Consider the following 22,750-nt stretch of genomic DNA (forward strand, 5'->3'; position numbering starts at 1 on the left):
ATCACATGTTTAAGGCCAAGTTGGATGGGACTTCGAGGAACCTGATCTAGTGGAAGGTGTCCCTGCTCATGGCAAGGGTTTGGAACTAGATGATTTTTACTGTCCTTTCCATCTCAAACTATTCTATGATTCTATAAAATCTAGGAAGTGCTTAGTAAAGAGGAAAAACACCATGTTAAGGCTAGACAACTTTTAGTACAGCATGAGAGGCTCTGCTGCCAGGTCACACAGTGGGCTGATGCCCACCTTATTTCCCTCAGGCCTTTTTATGCAAAACTGCATCCTAGGCAGTTGGACCCCAGACTGGGTCAGAGGGGACTGGGTCTTTGTGTAGACCAAGTATGTTTTTGATTTGGAATGATTCACTTGAGCCAGTGGATTGGATTGTTGTTGTGAAGGACACACAGAGGGGCTAGTTTCTGTATTAGTGATATAACCTTAGAGAAATCATGGATGTGTCTTTTTAAGATTCTTTTGAGTTCTACTAGAGACTGTGCTCTAGCTTTGACTGGTAATAAGAGAAAAGGCATTTTGTACTTTATCTTTATTTCATTCATTATTTTTACTTGGAAGTGTCAGTAAGATTAGTTCCTGCCCTTACTCTGTAAAAGCAGTTTATCTACTACTTTCAGGAGTATAGCAGCTTCCTGATTCCTCAGAGCATGTCACCAGATTCCTCAAAATGTTCCCATTATCTCCAAGAACAAAAGACCAGATCAACAAGATGTCAGGTTTAAATTACATCTAATTTTATTAATAGGAGAAAGTTTTAGTGTAAAACAATAAGGCTGGTACAAGATAAATGCATGATTACATCACCTGTAGAGGCATAGTAGATCAAGTGAAAAATAATTATATTTCAGTCTCTACTAATTTCAAAGCAGATCTGTCTCAAAATAGATGTTGTTCTAGGCATAGGTTGCACATTCCAAATGTAAAATATATAAACCGTCAAAATTTTTTAACAGATGAAAAGTTGCAACGTCAAGAATAACAAAACCCAAAGAATACATGCTGAAGACAAAATTTAAAGTGCTCAGTTTACTTGTATCATCTCATTATTTCTCCAGCAAATCTTGTTACATCTACAGCACAAATTTTAATTTCCTAAAAAAAAAAAAGTAGTAGTAAGGGATGGGGATGAGTGCCTGAAAAAAACAAAAGAACAACATAAACTTCTTTTTTTGACAGAGGTCTATAGGTAATTTTGTTTCATCAGTGTTTTCAAATCTATTCCTTTTTTGAAAGACCATCCCTTTTATTGCAACAAGAATTATGAATAGTTAATTTATCTCAGTGACCAGTGAGATCTATTTCTTTGCATCTGAAAATTAGATTGTTGCTTCTTGTATATAAACAGATTGCTAATACAAGGAAGTCCATTAATTAAAAGATTTTACTGCCTGCCATTTAAGTAGTTTTTCTTTAGATCTGAATAATGCATGGAGTCTTGAAAACCGAACAAGCTAAGGCTGTGTTTTTGCAGCTCCAGAAAACTATACTGGTCCGTGGTGCCAAAAAATGCTCAGCTCTGGGCCCATCACAAATGTGCTTTTGATCCCTCATGAAGTACTGCACAGCAGAACACTGAGAGTTACGCTTTTATAACTGCATAAGGTGTTTTTTTTCTCTGTTTTTTTATGGCAGGTACTAAACACATATACTTTAATTTCAAGACGCTCTTGAGGTTTAAAAAAGAACTGCTTTCCATCATCCATCATTAAAAAAGACTGATAAGGATTATGTCTTTTTTTTTTGTTTCCTCGAGCTCTCAGCAATTTGGACTTTAGAGAGGGGATGGTAACAACGAGGGGTTTTGAAGATCTAAAAAAAAACTCTTTTTTTTTTTTTTTTTTTAAGAAGGCAGTACAATGTGTGATCCTATGATCTGAATCATATTATACATAATAAGCTACGGTGCTGAGAGGGTAGTCCAAAAAGCTTACTATACCCTTAGTAATTCTGTTTGTAAAGTGAGGAAAGGCTTCCCTTGAGAGTAGTGCTTTGATGATTTTTTCCGTTTCTGCTTTTGAGGAGTCACTTTTCTCCTGTGGCTGGGCATGGCTGCAACACAGGGAAAGGTTAGGCAGGTCGGTGCTGGGCTGATGTAAGTCAGTTGGCTGAGCCTTGCTGCTCCATGACCCAGAGCTATGCACATCTGTGGTGTGAGAAGATAGAAAATAAACCTGGTAAGACTTTCACACTGTTTCTTGTGCTGCCAAATACCAGTTATTTGAATTTTTCCTTTGCCCTTTTTTTTGGTCTGTTTTTAGCAAGGAGGTGAATCAGCCGGAGCTGGATAGGTGGCTATGCTGGAAAGGAAAAGGAGAATCAGCGGAAGGAGGATAGAGAAGGATGGTCACCTGGCACAGATGAGGTTACAAGAAAGTATGATTCGCTAGTGTACACAAGCCAGCAGTCAGATTCTGTAGAGGGGTATCATCCTGAAAGGTGGGCAGGAACACTGGCCTGACTCCTTTACTCTGATTGCCTTTGGGAAAAATACTCTTTTCTCCATTTGTCTTCCAGAGCGTAGGATCTGAAGGCTAGAATTGCCTTCTTTCTTTAATTTGTACAGCGAACACCTGAGCATGTTCTCAGTGATCAAGGTAAATAATTTTTCTGATGCCAGAGAGAATGAGTCTGAAACTCCTTCTAAGAGCTCAGAAACAGTACTTGTGCTGTACACAGCTCTTGATTGCATAAGCCAAATATATAAAAAAGCATGTGGTGTCCATTAATATATGGATGCAAGCAGATGCCTTTTGAGCAGTTATTGCATAATGAACTACTACCTGTATAAAACTTTGATTTGCACTGATGAAACAAGTAAGTGTTATCTGCTTGTGTTTAGAGTCTGTCATTCTGGGAATTTTCCATATGGTAAGGGTTTTTTTTCCTTTTTTTTTAAAACAAAAAATTTCATAGTTGCTGTGGTTTCCATTGAATCCTTCTAAAAAGATTCAGGACTTTGGCAAGGCTTTGTAGCTGCACCTCTGAGGCTGTTTTAATTGCCTTTGTGTCAAATTGCCAAAACTACCATCTTTGCCATAAAATATGAATGTTTCTTACATAATTGCATGTTTAGATGACTCCATTTAGCAGATGTTCACTAAGATAGTTGATTTTAATAATTTTAATGAAGATCTTTTAACAAACTTATGCATACTTACACATTGCTTGCCCTACTTTATATGTATAATTTAGACATAGATAGGTGTAGATCAAATGAGATGTTGTTCGATGAATAATTCTTTCCTAGGAGAATACTTCTCTGTGGAAGCAATGTAAATAAGAACATAATGTGTTTCACTACATTTTTATGTAGCTTTATGTATACATAGTTTTTATAACTGTCAATATTATATTTATTATTGATGTGTATCAGATTCAATTTTCATTCCTTTAAAATCTTATATAAATCTTGACCCTAAATACAGATGCGTAGCCATGTCCACCAGACCTGATGGTGATCCTTACACTTAATCCCACAAGCAAACAGAATCACTTCTTGAGATGGAAAGTGAATAACTTAAAATGAATGTGAAACATTCAGACTATGAAAGACACTGGGTCAGATCTCCATGGATATATAGCAGTAACAGAAATATGGCTCTATATTGGCTCAAAATTGTGTGTGGTATGAGGAGGCATAATAATTTAACTCAGTGTGTTTGCACTGTCATCTGTAATGCAAGTAATTTTAAAAAAAGTGAGCAAAATATGTGGTATCTTTCAAAGCATCTCATAGTATGTAATCATAGTATATCCAAAATGTATTATTCTCATTGTTCAGATTGCGTCTGCTCTTGAAGCAGATATTTTGAATTTTAAATACATACAGTTATGGATTATTCTGATTTTACAGAAATGTTTGTTATCAAGACTAGTATTGTCAGATATATGCATTGAGTTTTAGCCTAATGAGGCACTATTTAATACCAAAAAGGAATTAAAATCTCTTCCTATATACAAAATGTACCTTCATAAATATGAAAGAGTTTCTTTTTCGATTACTCCAACTTATTTAATATTTAAAAGTGTGATGTTACTATAGGTCAGTTCTCTGGATACATCTGCCAGTAATTATACTTTCTTTGTTTTTGATAACTATGCATGCTTAACATTGATGATTTAGAATCCACGGGATTTTATTATAAGACTAAAAATGTATTGTGTACTTGGCATTTTTTTTGTCAAAATGTGTTTTAGAAGTATTAGGGACTGTTATAAATGAAGCACTTAAACTTAAAAAACTTCCAAAGGGAAGTATGGGATACCTAAGTATGCTGGTAGACTACATGACATGTAACCTGAAAATGTCACAACAGAAGCTGAATAATTTTGTAGTTAAAATGAATTAATTAGGTGATGATAATACTCCCAAGTGACAGCACTGAATGAAAGAGCAGTACATACGATATGCATGCGTACATTAAGTCTGTTAACAACTAACCAATGTAAGACAAATTTCAAAATACTCATTTTCAATTTAAGAATTTTTTTGTACAGTTAGTAACATAGGACACCCAATCAAGAAACTTAACCCAAAGCTGTATAATCTGTGTGCTTTAACAAACAAAACATGAATTGTAATTTCTCCAGCCAAATATGTAGTCCGCAACTTTCTTCATTATCTAAATATCTTGTAAAAGTAAAAAAAACAAACACAAAATGTTTACAAATGCACATATGATGGTGGTTACTGGTGGATTTGGTGTTTTTTTAATTTTTTTTTTTTTTTATTTTAGTGGAACTGGTGTAGGAATTCAACTTCTGGTAACTGTTTAGGCCTCATTATATAGAGATTAAAACTGTTCAAGCACAGCCCTAGCAGCTTCGGGCTTACTGCATAACCCTGGCTAACTGAACATCACAAGGTTACACAATGGCATATTCTGTTAAGTCCTCTAGAGCTCAGCATTTGAAATATTTTCTCTGGTGGGTTTATAGCAGAATGTACTTCATTAGTGCACCCAGAGTAGTTACAAAGCAGTCATTTGAATTTTAATTAGGCTGATATGTAGCTGTGCATCTGAAAACCTGAAAAAACCAGATTCATAAATCTGTGTGTTTCAAGCTAAGAACACATGAAAGTGGGAGTTCTTTCTCTGATGTATAAATTAATTAAGAATTGGGCAAGAAGGTCCATAGAAATAAAGTGCAATTGTAATGAGGTTTTATTTTAAATAAGAATTTTGTCTAGTGTTTTTAGCTGTTGTAAGGGTAAAGTTTAATGTGTTTTAAGTGCCATATTTGATATGTGATTTGCCATATTTGGATTTATGATTAGTATTACAGTAACAATTAATTTGATCTTTTTTTGGCTGATATAGTTGCAACTGTGCATACAGATCAATGGTTATAAAAGCCTTACTTCATAAACTTAAAATACTAAAAGAATTCTTCCCCATTCTGTACGTTTCCAGCTTATTTATCATGAAGGGTAGCTGTATCTGTGGTTTCCATTAACGCTCTTATTTTCACATGCATGTAACTCTTATTAGAATTGTTTTATTTCTGTAGAAAAAGTGGATAAATGGATTTCTTATGAGAATTATTTAAGACGAGCCCTGGTTGTTTTGGAAAATTTGCAAGTATGTGGAATTTTTTTTTTATTATTAATACTGCAGTTAATATTTTATGTGATGTCAAAATGTGAAATTTTGAAAAGGAAGGACTTGAATATGGTAAGGAAGGAAATTGCAGTTTGGGGAATGGTCTAAATGAGTGTGATAGTTGCATGTAGGTGTGATACTTGAAAACTCCCTCCTTGAGTGTGTACTCAAGAGTGGCAGGAACGGAGTGAAAGTCCACATAGTTTTTCAGGTCCTTGAGACTACCTTTGTGGTCTCTGAATGCTTAAGCTTCTTGCTTATTACCTGTTGCATAATTCTCTTCTGAGGCAGGTGGGCTTTTTGCTGGGAAATGCATGAGGGTATTTCTGTCCAGACAGTACTTTGTGGCAGCTTTTTGTGCTAGTATGTTAGTGAATGATAAGTGAAGTCCTTTAAAGCAGCAGTTGTTTGCCTAACAGCTTAGTAATAATATTTCTGCACCTTAGACCAAAAATGACGAAATTTTTATCTTCAAAAAGCTGAAGAAATCATCATTAAGTAGTCTTCCATTTACACATTTATAGAGTAACTAGAAATTTTGAGCATATCTAGTGAGATTTTTAAAATACATATTTATGCTTGAAAGTATTATTGCACTTATTATGAGCAGTGAAACTCTGACGGTGTATGTTCCTAAATCCATGAAGAATTTCCTGGCAGGTAGTCCTTACTCTTAGGGCTTTTCAAGTCTTTCTGTCCTTGACCCAAATATCTGCTGGAGTTTCTCTCAGAGTACAAAAATTTCATGGTTAAAGATATATTTTCTTGAGTGAACAACTTTCAATATCTCTCTCTAATTGATTTGAATAGAATTATTTTTTAAATCAAGTAAATCAGATCAAATGAGTCTGGGGTGCAAAATAATCTGGGGGACATTCCACCCATCCTGAACCAGAATGGACATATTACCTTTAAAAGACAAATAATAAAAGGGATAAATTGAATTAAAATACTGAGTGTTGGTACATTATTCATCTTCATAAACTGGCTTTGTAATTAATTATTTTTTTGCCAGCAGTATGGGCTGGCACACCTAAATTTGAATGAAGCACGTTTAGCTTCTGTAATGCTGGTGGGACAGACTGAAAATTCTGTGGGCAGTTAAGTTTCATTTGTTTTGAATAACTTTAAAAATTGAATTAAGAACATGAATGCATATTCACTTAAACAGAATGTATGCATTATTAATTTTAGTTAAAGGAACTGATTTATTTTATGTATGTGTAAAGAAAATACTGACTGTTAATATGCAGTTTAGTAAGTGCCTAAGTGCATTGTTGGATCTTGCCACAAAGGATTTTGATAGCTGTGTATGCCATGCTACTTTAAAACTGTGTTGCCTAGGAGAGAGCTGATGATGTATCTCCTTTCCTTCATTTGAGGACAAGTCAGAGGTGACTCCGAGCATAAATTTTCATAGTTAGGCAGGTTGACCATTGATCTCAGCAACATAAAATGGAAAGTGCATTAGCTGAAATCTTACAATAAAATCCTTGGAAGTTAGAATTTGGTGACCATTATTATGTTTTATATTTGATAGTTTGAGGTAAATAAGCAGGCTTTGCTTCTCTTTGACATATTGTTTCATATTCACTGCAAATAATTGCTCATTAGAGTTGGTGGAGGGTATTCTGGAAGGGTTAATGTTTACATGTCTTTAGATTTCATTTTTACCTTTTTTTCTTAATTTCACTGTGAATATTTCAGAAATAGGATAAAGAAATAACATAAATCTAACAATAAGAGAATCTCTGCAAATAATGTCCTATTGACTATTACACAGAGGTAAGGTTTCTACTGAGACAGGTCAGGCCATGCCAGGTATTACAGCCACAAAAAATGTGCACGTTTGCCCTTCTTGTTTGATCCGGAAAGAATATAGGATTCCTACTTTGAAATATGATTGTTATAATGTGCATGGTTTATAATAAATCTGGTCAGGGACTAGGAAGATTTTCCTGTTGGGTGTCTGCTGTGCTTATAAAGATCATCTTTCTGATGTTGCAGGAATCCTTCAAGGATTGCTGCTTCCTTCCAGGTTCTAAATCAATAGTACCCTCACAACTGATAAGATCCTAGATTTTTTCATTACTTGTTGCAGTAGCTACAAATATAACTGTGAGTTTTGACTAATACACATAAGATTAGCATAATAAGGTAGAATTTGCAGGATCAGCATGAAACTAAACAAAAATGTTTTGTTAATTTGGTTGTGTGCCTAGAACCTCTGTAGCACTGTTGATCCTCTGAGATTTTTAATGTTATTAATTGGCATGAAATTTTTATAATTACCTTAAAAATCAACACATATACACTGCGTCAGGGTGACATACTATTAGCTAATGTTCATCTAAGCTTCTGGCTGCAGCAGCATGTGTTGTAATGGCTGTTGAGTTGATTGACCTGGTTTATCCATTGAGGCAAAAGAGTATTTGTATAGCTCCTGACCCAAAATCACTCCTATCTGTTGCTAAGAGTTTTAAATTTTCAGGGAAGAGATAAAACAGAGAATAAGCTCTCAATAATGTACATAAGTCTATGATAAGTCGGACTTATGTACAGTGAAAAAAGAGACTAGAAGGAGAGATGGAGGATAAGAGGAAAAAAACCTCTTTACTTGTCTTTTTTAGAGATGGATTGTACGAGGCCTTACACTTTAAAGAAAGTAAGTATCTTGTTGGGAATTACAACTTCCAAGCAGTTAAGAGAGTCTGTTCTATTAATAATAGCCTCATGACCCTGAGAAGAATTATAACATAAGACTTCGATGCTTTTTGCAACCATAAAATAATAGAATGTAATTGTATTTATGAAACAACAGCCTAAGTAGAAATAGGTTTTTTAGGCATTTTTAAAGGAGGTTGTGAAAGAAAAAAAACCCAAGAAGCAGATTCCTTCTGAATGTTATACCTTTAGTTTGTACAGTTTAAGTTTCAGGTAACACATTTGTCTTTGCCAATGAACTGTTCCACTGTGACCAGCAGATGACATTCACTATCTGGGGGTCAGAATAGGGAATGATTTTGGTCTTCACTGTTACGTATTCCCATTTGTTTTCCAGTTTTAGCCCCCAAACTGCTCTCCTGTAGAAAAATAATCTTCAATGCTTTCCATTGTTAACAAGAAACTGTTCACTTTGTTAAAAATGACATTTTTCAGGAAGTAGAACCTGACTGGATTTTCGAAGTTTTTCCTATAAAATGTGAAATACATACTTGTGACAAAAGGCCACTTGCTTGTCAAACCGCATTTCCAAATCCATGAGGACATCACACTTTTTAACTATAGTAACATAAAAAGCTTTGGATATTGGAAACTTCTCTGCTTTTGATGGAGACAGTTGGTTTGAATGGAATGCCCTATAAGTGCTCAGTCATTTGCAGGTGCCTTGTACAGAAAGTGACGGTTTCAGACTAAAATGGTCATAAGTAACTGAAAGCAAGGTTTTGCAGGCAACTTGTGTGATCTGCTAATGATAAGCATGCAGGAGCTTGACACTGTTGTTGAAAGACCTTCTCTTCTAGAACTGAAATTCTAGTCTCATAATTCATTCTTCTTTTTTGTTTTGGGATTGGTTGAATATGATTCATCCTATTTGGCTGATGGGACTTTATGTCAGAGCCCCATATTTCTGTACTGGATCCATCTTTTTGATGACAGACTTGAAAACATGGCAAGCTATGCCTTCAACATAGAGTCCTAGAAGTGGATGTTTTTACTTGGTAATGCTGAGTGTATTTCATCGTTGTTGCTGGAAGGAATCTCATTTCAGTAGAAAGGATGTAGAAATTAGAAAGACAGAGAGGTATAAATTATAATGTGACTTGAAAATAGATGATTGGTTCAATTTCTTTCAGGCTACTTTCATAAATAGAGATATAGATGTTTTGCTTAAATTCTGTACAAAAAATATTTTTTTCATTCTTCCTACTTGGATGCTCAAAGTTAGGCATATAATTAATGTGCTAATTCTAGAAAAGTTGCAGACACCAACATTTTTTGACAATGATACAAACTGTGGATGCTTTGTAAACCAGGCTGCTTAGTTAATGATTTTTAGGCACTGATATGTGAATATTTTTTTTATACAGTTAGAGATGAAATACCTGCAAATCCATTTCATTGGGAATTTGGTTAGAAGAATAGTAAAATATCCACGAACCTAAGAAAACAACTAGGAAGCTTGTACTTAAAGAGGAAGAGAAAAAAGGGTGAGGCAAAGCTGCTTATTCTTAGAGACAGAATTGTGTTTGCTGAAGCGATTTGTTATTCCTCAGTCTTGTACTAATATTTATGAGAAGCAGAACTTCAGTTTACATTCACAGGGTTGTATGCATCATATTATATGGGCAGGTCATACGTTATTGTTGCTTGTTAGCATTGTGTCATTGCCAGAGTAATAGCAGTGGGACTGAGTTCTGCAACTCAGCCTCTTACATTGTCATCACACTTGGAATATGGCATGCTTATAAATCCAAATTCACTGAAAACTGAAATAGTGTGTAATGAATACATCCAGTATCCATGATTCAGTTGTGGGTTGGACTAGAGTTAGGTATTTTAGATAGTGTTTTAAAAGCCTTACTCAAAATAATAAAGGGAATAATTATCTAATTTGCAGATTGGCCTCCCACAGAGTGAAGCATAATTTACTATGGAAATATTACTGCAGGAAATTAGCGTGCAGAATAAATATAGTTTAAAGTGGCAGGAAGAATAAAGAATCCTCAAATTTTCTAAATAATCCAACAATTACTCTAGTAATAGGTATGCCTTAAAAATTGCAGATGAGAATTACATTATTTTAATTTGACTAGTTTCGCTGACTGTGCTATTACAATGCTGAAGGATCAATAGAAAAAGTTCATGTAATTTATTATTTTTCTCCTAGCATTACTTAATTTTCTTTTGAAATTTAATAAAAAGTTTCTGGTTAATTTGTATAATAGCCTATTTTTTTTATTAAGCTACTTATTAGGTTGTAATTATGACTGACTGGATTGTCTAGACAAATAATTGGCAACAAGAGTCGTAGAATGATTTGGGTTGGAAGAGACTTTCAGAGGTCATCTTTAAACCTATTAAAATATAATTAATTAAAACCCATTAAAATATAATTGATTTTGCAAATGTGTTGGAAAGAAATTGAAAAGAAGTTGTTTTCAATAGTTCTGTTGCAATTTTCTACTCATCTTTTGCATGAAAGATAAGTGGTACAGAGTCCCTGGACTGTCCAAAGACTTCATTACATATTCTGTCACAAAACAAAGTGGAAAAAACCCTTTCGGAATGCGAACTATTTTTCTATGCCTTCATTTAGAAAGTTACTCCAGCAAAGATGAATAGAATAAAAATTAGTGGAAAAAAGGTTGAGTGTTACCAATATGGGTATTTACGCCAGAGATATATCTGCTTTTGAGCACTGATGATTTTTTTGGCGTATGAATTGTGTTCTACTTTCACATTTAAAGATTTATTATTACCATTAAACTGTTGAAAATTTTCAGTTAGTTACAGGTTGTTTTGGTATTTATTAAAAGTGCATTGGTGGGTGGTTGCTAGGCATGCAGCAAAATATTTTCTGTTAAATTATTTATTACTTAATAGTATATTCATAGTCTAGCAAAGCAATTACTAAAATAACTGCCTACATATTTGACCTGTCCTCAAAAAAGCCTGATACTGCAAACTGATTGCTACAGATTTTACTTGCAGTCCCTAGAATGAGCAGTCACTTTCCAGACTGGGAACTAAAAAATACTGTGTAATTTGTATGAAGATGGCTTTCGATAAAGAATGCTAGGCTGAGTATAACACAGAATACCTTTACTTTTCGTATTCCTTCCTCCATCTATATGTGCGTTAATGTGAGATAGTCAGAGGACTGGCAACAGCACCATGGTTTTCCTTCCTCATTTTTGTTTTATGCTTTGAAGACGTAAAATTTTAATAATCTTTAAACTCACATTAAAATATACCTGGAATTGTTATTTTTTGGAAGGGGCTATTCAGAATAGGAACCTCGAGAAAATGCCTGGATGCCAACCTGAAGCCTAAATTTTCTTTGTCAATGACCTGGATGAAGGCATTGAGTGCACCCTTAGCAAGTTTGCAGACGACACTAAGCTGGGTGGAAGTGTTGATCTGCTGGAGGGTAGGGAGGCTCTGCAAAGGGATCTGAACAGGCTGGACCGCTGGGCAGAGTCCAATGGCATGAGGTTTAACAAGGCCAAATGCCGGGTCCTGCACTTGGGGCACAACAACCCTGTGCAGTACTACAGACTAGGAGAAGTCTGTCTAGAAAGCTGCCTGGAGGAGAGGGACCTGGGGGTGTTGGTTGACAGCGACTGAACATGAGCCAGCAGTGTGCCCAGGTGGCCAAGAAGGCCAATGGCATCTTGGCTTGGATCAGAAACGGTGTGACCAGCAGGTCCAGGGAGGTTATTCTCCCTCTGTACTCGGCACTGGTGAGACCGCTCCTTGAATCCTGTGTTCAGTTCTGGGCCCCTCACCACAAGAAGGATGTTGAGGCTCTGGAGCGAGTCCAGAGAAGAGCAATGAAGCTGGTGAAGGGGCTGGAGAACAGGCCTTATGAGGAGCGGCTGAGAGAGCTGGGGTTGTTTAGCCTGGAGAAGAGGAGGCTGAGGGGAGACCTCATTGCTCTCTACAACTACCTGAAAGGAGGTTGTGGAGAGGAGGGTGCTGGTCTCTTCTCCCAAGTGACAGGGGACAGGACAAGAGGGAGTGGCCTCAAGCTCCGTCAGGGGAGGTTCAGGCTGGACATTAGGAAAAAATTTTTTACAGAAAGGGTGATTGGGCACTGGCAGAGACTGCCCAGGGAAGTGGTTGATTCACCTTCCCTGGAGGTGTTTAAGGCACGGGTGGACGAGGTGCTAAGGGGCATGGTTTAGTGTTTGATAGGAATGGTTGGACTCGATGATCCGGTGGGTCTCTTCCAACCTGGTTATTCTATGATTCTATTTTAAAAAAAAGTTTGTGAAGCCTTTCAAAACATGTGATCATTTTCCATAACTTCATGTCTAAGATGATTATCAATAACAAGTATAATAAAGGTAAACCTAATAAAACTACTGTAGGATGCAGCAGGTGTTTATAAATCCCAGTTGCTGTGGGATGGAGCAGAAACCACACTATGCAACCTGTGATCTTTTAAGTCCTTCTTTTAAAATAGGGGCTTAAAACAGTACTTACATTACAAGGATGTTTTGAAGAGAATCTAACTAGTTGTTTGTTGGCCCAATACTAGCATATGAAAAAGACTGTTGTAGTGTCTAAGTAACTACAAAAGAAAAATGGTAACGACAACACTGACAAGTAAATAAAGGCCCAATTCTAATAAGTATTAGTGCATAATTCTGATCAATACAGTCAAAATCCTTTACAAGAGAGTATGTTCTTTAAATCTTTTTGATCTTGTCAAAACTTTAATTTAAAATACCATTTTATTTTAGTTTTATTGAAATATGAGCGGTTTAAGATAAGGAAAGATCTTTTAGTTAATAAATAGACTTGAATTACTGTAGTTAGGAGTGACGAACAGTAGTTTAATAAGCTATTAGGAGTGTGAGGTATTCTGAGTAAATTAACTTCTGAAAAAGAGGGAATGAAATGGTTTTGCAACTATCTTTTAACTGCAGTTTAATATTTGAGGCTGGAGGAGACCTGTTCAAACTGTACACAATTTGAATAAATATGCAGTTTTACAGCTTTAGCAGTAAAACTATTCACGGTGTAAAAAAAACTGATTTCCATCAGTCAGTACAAGTATTCCTGAACTAAAATATGCAACTAACATGAAAAAGAAAAGCAAAAGAACATGAAATAATTTCTGGAGGCAAGAAAAAGGTGTGTGGGAGTTGTATACTCTTCCATTAACAGAAGAAAAGATCCCTGCATAAAATCTAATTTTGCTTTGCTACTTTGAAACTTAGATATTACTATTACAAAACTGTTTCAATTTTATTATGTATTTTTATGGTAGTCTAGAAAATAAGCTTTTCAATAGCTGAATGATTTTTGCTTTTCAATCATGACAAGTTAAATATTTATTTTGGTAAGACTTTTTCTAATTTTATTCCACTTAGAATATGGTGAAACGTATTGTCCTGCAAGGCTGAGAAGTTATTGGCTTCGCTTTGATACTCAGTCTAATGTTTCTGCTACAGAAAATTCATCTTGACATGAAGAGCATCGTAAAGATAAAGTCTGGTTGTTCAGGTTTTAGACTGAATTTTGTTTCCCCCACAATCAGAGCATAATGCCTAAGACGTTAACCAGAAATGTGTTTAGGTGGCCAATAAGGCCAATGGCTTCTTGCTTGCGTCAGAAGTAGTATGACCAGCAGGACAGGGGAAGTGATTGTCCACCTGTACTTTGTGCTGGTAAGGCTGCATCTTGAATACTGTGTTCAGTTTTGGCCTCTCCTGACAAGAAAGACAGAGTTGCTGGAGCATGTGCAAAGAACAACGAAGCTGGTGAAGGGTATGATCCACAAATCTTATGAGCGGCTGAGGGGACTGGGGTTGTTTAATCTGGAGAAAAGAAGACTGAGAGGAGAGCTTATTGCTACCTGAAAGGAGTTTATGGCAAGGCGTGTATCAGTCTCTTCTCCCAAGTAACGAGTGATAGGATGAAAAGAAATGGCTCCAAATTGCACCAGGGAAGGTTCAGAGTAGACATCAGGGAAAATTTCGTTACTGAAGAAGTGGTAAATAATTGGAACAGGCTGCCTAAAGAAGTGGTTGAGTCACCAGCTCTGGTGGTATTTAAAAGGCATGTAGATGTGGCACTTAGGAACAAGACTTAGTGGTGAACTTGGCAGTGCTAAGTTAAGGGTTCTGTAATTGTATGTTCTATATGCTAATATACAAGCAGAGCTTTCACCACTTTGCTTAACAACCTTTGACAATGTTTTCCACTCCCAGGGTGAGTTTTTCTCCCTAATATCTAAGTATAATTTTCTTCTGTACAACTTGTATTGCTACTTCTACTCCTTTTAAGGAGCACCACCAAGAACAGTCTCCCTCCATTTTCACAGTAATCATCACTAGATTTGTAAAGAGAACCATAAGATCCTACTCTCTCTCCGTCATCCAGGCTGATCGAGCTCACCCCAAATCACACGGTGAGTGCACCAGCCCCAGCAATCACCGTGATCCTCTGCTGAACTTGACACAATTTATTGATTTCTTTAATTTATTGAGAATAGGACCCAGTACCTCAGGTGTTAGCTTGCAAATGCTGAGCAGAGGGGGAAGAATTCCTTCATATCACTTGCTGGCTGAGCCCTTAACTGCTTAGCAGCCCAGAATGTGGCTGGCTTTCATAGCCTCAAGAATGTAGTAGGTCTTTCAGATACATGGAAATTGACGGAAAATAGAAGCATTGGAAAGTATTATTCAGCAAATCTGTCACTAATGTGATCTCATGTTTTTCTTTCACCTAGAATGTTCCGCCTGATTTGTCCATCTGCACCTTTGTGCTGGAGCAGTCTCTGTCAGTACGGGCCCTCCAGGAAATGCTGGCTAACACAGAAGAAAAGGCAGAAGGGGTAAGTTATTAAGTATTCACTTTCTTTTCGTCTTGCAAAATATAATATTTTTTTTTTCCCACTGTGCCACAGGTTTCCCGACTGGTACAAGCTTATAGCATCATGAATTCCTTATGTTTAATTTTCCTCCTTTGCTGTAGGAATGGTCTGACTTTTGAGGAATTCTACAAACTTGTTTCATTCACTGAAGCTTGCCAGAGCTGTAAATCCCCAACAATTTCAATGTGCTTCAGGTCATCATAGAACTAACAAGAATATTTTGATTTGAGATTTCATAATGTAAAATATAAATCTTTATCACCTTATCAGAACAGCTAAGCTTTTTGAGGATTTCTGACTGTATCAAGTAAGTCTGTCAAGTAGTCTTAAAATGACTTGGATGTGTGTTATTTTTCTCTGGAAATAATGAAATTATTCTTTGTGTCCTGAGCCAAAATGTCCTAACTCATCTTTGTAGCTGGGTATAGAATATTATTGAACCTTGGACAAGAAATATATAAACTAACACATCTTTGCAGACTGGAAGATAAAGTATATAGGAATAATGTTAATTGAGTAGAAAGTTTGGAAATAAATCATAGTAGTGTGATTAATGCTGTCGATTGTGTAATTAGCGTGATTTCTTATGATGCAGTTGAGTGTTCCATATACACCCTCTAGGGTTAATTTGAATGCCATGCTTTGGCTCAAATCCTATGAACTGTAAGTGATGAAGAATGACTGTAGGCCCAGGAGTTATACAGATAGAGGAGAAGTAGGGGTTAACCATAAGTCACTCAGAAAAACTGGCAGGAGACAATTGTGCCTCTGATGTTCCCGGGAATGCCTTGAGAAGGCAAACTTGAAATTAACATAGAGCAGTCAGTCCCATAAAATACCAGGCACTGAGACCGAAAATGGTATTTGGGAAATGGAGTCCAGGAGCAGTCCTGTGGATGATCCCAAGTCTGTGTTGTCTGTGAGAATTTGTTCCAAGGACAAACCCTAACAACAAGAAAATGAAAAACATATCTGAGAGAAAAAGTGGTACCAGAGTAAGCAGATCCATGCTTCTAAATAGGGACTTTTCTTCCCTTAGTTTGTAAATACGAAGATCAAGAAAATCCACAGAAAAAAAAATATAAACAAATTCAAAAGAACAGGTATATACAGGCATAATGTGAAAAATCACAGTTCTAGTCCAAGGTTGTGCAGCGGTAAATGTATATAGCCATATATGTAAAATAGAGCAACAGTATCTTTACTATTTATTCCTACCAGGTGTGGGCAAGAGCAGAAACTAAAGAAAGTTTAAGGGAATGCATGTTGAAGAAGTGCTATAGGGCAGAATAAAGTAAATGAAAAAAAAATTCCATTTTTTGAATACCAAATGTTGAATTTTTTTTTTTTTTTAATAGTAACATGAATTGGCAGATTTTATGCTGGGCTGTCGTTAGCTGGGTCTTTGAGCCAACTGTGACTATTTATTCTTAATACTGAGATCACACACAGAGAACATGCAGTAAAGAACCAAGTTCTCTGCAGAGTGGTTAGAAAACGTGAACTTCGAGATTCTGCTGGGAAGAAGGCAGGTTAAAGATGGCTTTGTAGACAGAGGTGTTGGGCAGAACATTTGCACTAGTTCTGGACTAGCTTCTGTGCTAGATGTGAACAGAAGACAACTTTTGGTAGGGCACAATGATGAGACGTACGCATTCCAAGCTGGAAGAACCATGTTTGGCAGTAATCTGGTATTTCCTGGAAACAGTTATTGATGTTCTCCTTGTGTAACCATGATGGTCAGAGTTCTGGGCGTTCGTATCTGTGCCAAAGGAAAGTGATGGCAGTTGTTACTGCTGTACAGTGCTCTGCACTTAAGGGTCTTCTGAGATGTGATCATTATGTGACCTCTAAATGCTGTTGTTACCTTTTTGCTATGCTTTCCACACCTGTCAAATACCAACACTTGCAGAAGATAGAGCTGCAGCTATACCCACCTAGACGGGTGGTATTCACTGAATAATAAATCTATTTCTACTGCAAATCTTGTCTGTCTTCTGTGCAAAAGCATTACGAGTCTGCCTGTGTTTCTTACATACTGATATATTGCTATTAGAAGAGAATAATCTTGAAAATAGTATCTTGTAGATAATCAAGGTCATATTGTCATCAGTGTCATTATTTTTCTTTCTGGTAAGTCTCTGGAAGTCAAAAATAATGATAATACTATAATGAATAAATATGTAATTGCTCAAAAGTTAACTGATATTTGGTATTTCTGTGTACCTTATATAAAGTTTTCCTTTTATGTTTACAGTCTTTTAGTATAGGGTAAGTACTTATATAGGCAGCCTGAAGTAAATATTAGAATATTTGAGTTTTGCATTAATGACTGATGAGGTTACTCTAAGTTTTATAAGGGGTAATTTTGTGCATATATCTGAAGAACTATTATCTTCCTAGAGTAGTATCAGTTTTTTATTTAGAATAACAGTGTCTTCTTTCATTTAGCAGAAAAAATATAGAAATTTCTTAAGAGATACTTACTACAAACCAGATTCAATATGACCTGTTTTCTAACTGAAAGAAGCCTGCAAAGGAAAGTCTTTTCAGTCTTTGACTGCTTTTTAATACATTAGAGATCATTAAAGATGCTGTGTTTAAAAGTCCTCTCCTTGTGCTGCTTTGCTTTTTATGGTGGGTAATCTCTTGAATGCTATACTTGTGTAATAGGAATTCGTATTATATAAAAGGTAGGTCAGCAGCACTGAAATGGTTGAATAATATGAACAAAATCCCACACTGACTTGAATGAGAACAGCAAACAGCTTTCCTTGTGCTTGGCAAAGAATAACTATGTGTACTCATGGGATTTAATTTTAATTCTCAACTAGTATGTATTAAATGTGCAAGATTACCTCTGCAATAAAAACTTACCTTTTTAATGCAAGAATCCCAAAATGAGTATTTCCATACTTCATGATATTAGCTATCTGAGCATTTCTACTTCTCTATCCTAAATCAGCTAAATGCCAGCATCAAAGGCAACAGTGGAAAATGAGTAAAATTTCATAAGAAAGTATGTGTGTAGTGCACTGTTTCTTTTAACCCCAGCCACTAGAAATTACTTTGGGCTCTGAGGTTTTATCGTGTTTCTTTCAAATACTGTGTTTAGCCATGGTGATTTATTAAAACATGGAAATTAATAGCTTGATTGTATGCTTTTGGTTTAAAAATGACAGCCAGTTTTATTTGCTCAGACAGCATTATTTACACTTTCCATTTTAAATAAGCAAATTTTTGTACTTGCTGAGAACTGAAGTGCTGCATGCACACACTGCTTTTATTGTTTGTTCATCCACAGGAAAGAACCAGAAAAAGGGAGGGATAAGGGAGGAATCCTGTGGGAAAAGAATAGTAAATAATCATATAAATGAAGATTATCGTTATGTTTGCCCAGAGTCTGGGCAAGCAGAATTATAGCTGCTTTGTTCTAGATGAGCCTACAGTCTAGGTGTTGTGTTGTCGTTATTTTAACTTGATTTTGAGTGTGTCTTTTTATTATTAGAAAAACAGGTGAAATATTAAAGTGGAGTTCCTTAGGTTTTTATAAAGCATTTAAGACCATGAAAAGTCATCTATTCTTAGCCTGGTCTTTAAATTTTTTGAGAGCTGTATTTGGAGTCCTATGCCTTGTTTTTCACTAAGACTTAGAAAACTGGATGATCCTGAGATAGCGGCTCCACAGCTTTCTGGAATAATTTGGGAATGTTCACCACAATATATTGTAATTTATTTTGTTATTTTGCTTTAATTCTTTTTACTCTGATTCTTTTACTCATACTCAATAATGTCTGAGATTTCTGGACAATATTAACCTTATTAGAAACAGGGGTAGATAGGTATGTTCTTCCAGGTACGATGGATATTGGGTAGGGGAAAGGGACCTGACTTTACATCCGTATAAGAGAAAAGAAAGGCAAAGTTGACTGTTTCACGTTACCATCAACTGCTATTGTGCTGTTGTACATTCTGCACTGCTGTTTTTTCTCAGAAGAGGTGTCTCAGGTAAGTGGGAAGGAAGTTGCAAAGTTTCAAGTGTGAGGAATGAATTTATAATTTTGTGGCTTCTTTTCAGTTTTGAGTTTTGAACATCTTTTTCATTAAAGTTTAACAACATTTCCTGTACATAGTATCTAGTTACCAGTCTCACCTTTTATGACAAGGAAAGTTATTTCCCTATGTCCTATTTGAATTATCCTGCCTGAATATCCAGGGATTGCCTTAACTCTAATTTTCAATATGTTGTGTCTTGCTGGTGACAGGTAATATGGTGATTCATAAAAGAACTTGCAATGGTGGATCTAGTCACACACATTTCAACTATGATATACAGCAGACAAAGTAGGTGACTACACTGGTTATTACTAGTTTCTTGGCCAGAATCAGGGCCAGCATGTATACTTTTGAGCAAGCTTACTTGCTTTAAATCTCTATTGATGACATACAGGCGAGTTTTCCAGAGTCTACAAAGCTTACCACCAAGTTGCTTTTCTATTGAGTGGCAGTTCTAGAGCTGCAAAAGAAAAGATAACCAGACATATTTTACATGGAAAAACATCAAATATTTTCTTAGCCTCAGTTGCCTCAGCAAATTATTTAGACTTTTGTCTCAAAGCTTATTGAAATCACCCTCAAGAAAACATGTTGCATAAAACATAGCTATTGAAATAAAAATTTACCAAGAGGGCATGCAAATTAAAAGGAAGTGTAAGGTAACCTTCATAAAGGCTATTGCTACTGACTCTTACTTGAAATATATTTCAAAGGTATTCTTTTCATATGCTCAATATAAATTATTTCTTTCTAAAGGGAGAATTTGAAGATTTAAAACACTGCTACTACCTGTATGCATATAACACGTAGCTAGTTTGACTTTTCATTCTATTCTAATGCATTTATTACTTTAAAGAGATAAAAAATATTTTTGGGTACAGTGAGTAAGTTCAGGAAATTAAATTAGCTTAATGTTTAAAGGACATTTTACCATAAGAAGAAAAGCACAAAATCATTTATCTTTTACATTGGCTAAAACAAACTGGCTTTTCCTTTGAAATGAATAAGAGCTTGTCATTCTTCTAGTTAAACTTGCTTTGCTTGGGTTTTCTGAAATATATCCAGCAGTCTGATGATGTAAATAATGTACTACTCTTCTGCTTTGCAATGTCCTCAATGATAATTATTGTGAATGAGCCCACTGAAATTTGAAGACTATGTTACGTGCAATAACCTCATAAGTAGATAAGATACATAATACACATACATATGTGGCACGCATAAATATGCAATGCGTGACTTGCTTTCACCTGCAGTATGGTGTGTGTCTTTGTGTGGGTAGGAGACGTTATATCTCATGCAGAGAATTGTTAATTGCTAACTCTTGGTAAACTGGCTTTCACAGCAGCTTTAATTGTTTATGTCAACAGTGGTAAAGCATTCTTTTCACTCTGATCTGCTGGAAGATGAGTGAGTGCCAAACCATCCCACTTTTATTGTTGTACTATTGCTGCATGGCAAAAAATTATTTCATTGGGAGGATGTAGCATAGAGGCACCTATTCTGGTGACAGCTTCTGGAACTCCTCTTTGCTGATCTGTGCTTTGTTCTCCCAACAGGAGATGTGTGCCCAGGTGTTTTTTGTCCAAGTATACATAGAAGAGTGTGAGACTTCTATGGGGTTTGGTGTTTTTTTGTTTTTTTTTTTTCACTGTAATTTTATCTGCAAAGTGGGTAGAAAGTTCAATTCCTCTGCTGATGGCTAGGCTTCATGCTACATGAATCACTGGTAAAACCAGCGGCACTTGAACTGTTACTTGCTTTTACCGAAATTGTGTTTTAATGACTTGCAGGACAGATACCCCAAACTCACTTATTCTGTATGGAACTAGATGGATTTCTCTCAGTTATTTCTGTGTCCTTTCACAGCAAGTGTCAGCTTTTTGATTGCTTACTAGAAAAAAAAATACTACTGAAATAAGTAAGGACTTTTTGTGTGTTGTCTGTAGCAAGAAAGTGAATGTGTATGTAGTTACAATTTCTTCATTTTGAATGACACACTATACTGTGTAACAGAATACATCAGGATAGTGTAGGGCTCTCTAGCATTTATATGGAGATGATTTTAAATGCTTATTCTGGAAGTTGCACTGTATTTGTTCTTTACTTACTGACTGAAAAACTCTTGAGTAAACTTTAAGTATTTTATTTGCTATTTGTTTTCCTGGACTTCATTACATGCATATATATATATATCTATATGTATATATAAATAGCTCCCATTTGCCTTAATGTGCTTGAAATTTGTTCACTTTCTTGCAAAATTAAATGTAGGGTTAAATCCTTTGTTAGTTTCCTGTGAATTGACCTGAGTTGCTGTATTGGCTACTGAACGCTTCTATGTGCAATTTTCTGCATTTTCCCTAATATTTGCACAGCAGCTGTGCTTTTCTACTATTGTATGTCATGGAGATCATCTGTGCTTGGAAGCTCTATCCTGTCCTCTTCACTGGTAATGAAGATGTGAAACAGTCATTGCCATTAACGGTTGGACTCGGTGATCCGGTGGGTCTCTTCCAACCTGGTTATTCTGTGATTCTGTGATTATTAACTCCTGAAGGATGGTCTTACATGAGAGGGGCAAGGGGCAGGAGAAAAATAAAAAGAGAAAGGATCTTATCTCACATTTTCTTTCTCAGTAAAGACATTCAAGCACTCATAACAAATGCAGTATGAGGACTTCATGCTAAATGAATGCGCTGGAGTTTCTCAGATCTGCTCTTTGTCTGATTGCACATCTACCATTCTCAGAGAGATTGAGGTTCAGAGCTAGAAGGAGACTTCTGTTCAATACTTGTGAGTGTTTTGCAAACCCATCTGAAGCTGGACACTAGTCCTGAAAGTAGGACTAGTGTCTTTGGGATGGGCAGCAGGTCCTGCGCCAATGGACTCCGTTTTGGACTGTCTGCGGGATCTCAGCTGCAGTTAAGGCTCCTGCTGAGTTCTTGCAGGCAGTCGGGATTGAGTCCTTCCCCTTCAAAAGCATGCCTGTAAATTATGCATCTATATTCACAAATACACACACACACTTTAAAAAGGAAGTATGCTCTTCTTGACTCCTCTTGAGCTCTAGAGATACCTCTAGAAAGAGGTGTCTGTCCTTCAGTTTTCAAATTAAAATTGAAACCTGTGCTTTTAGAGTCCTATCGACATGGTTAGTGGGAAGAGGAGGTATTATCCCTTCATTCATTACTTTTGTAATGCCTTTGATCTTGATGAGTTTTTGATAAACATGATAGTTACCAGGTTCTGAAGATGTCATAATTTTCCCCTAGCACTCTGTTTTCTGCCTAGGCTGCAGACTTTTCAATTGTTTGCTGTTTAGACAGTTTGTTACCCTTTAGTCCTCCAAATAATTGTCATTTCCTTTGTGCATAAGTAGATAAGACTTTTTTCTTTTTTTAGGTGATGACAGTAAAAGCTTACGCCTTACTTCTCTTTATGGAAACACCATACTTGGAAATAG

General features: G+C 36.0%; 1 protein-coding gene across 5 annotated transcripts in view; it reads left to right on the plus strand.

The window, feature by feature from the left end:
* Positions 1-22,750, plus strand: part of RYR2 (ryanodine receptor 2) — a 370,828-nt gene that overhangs the window by 97,990 nt on the left and 250,088 nt on the right. For all 5 annotated transcript variants that reach the window (XM_069852347.1, XM_069852349.1, XM_069852348.1 and 2 more), the window contains exon 3: positions 15,085-15,189. In XM_069852347.1, coding sequence (XP_069708448.1) covers positions 15,085-15,189 — 105 coding nt within the window. The remainder of the gene's footprint in view (positions 1-15,084; positions 15,190-22,750) is intronic.

This window comes from Phaenicophaeus curvirostris, chromosome 2, assembly GCF_032191515.1.
Source record: "Phaenicophaeus curvirostris isolate KB17595 chromosome 2, BPBGC_Pcur_1.0, whole genome shotgun sequence".
NCBI lineage: Eukaryota > Metazoa > Chordata > Aves > Cuculiformes > Cuculidae > Phaenicophaeus > Phaenicophaeus curvirostris.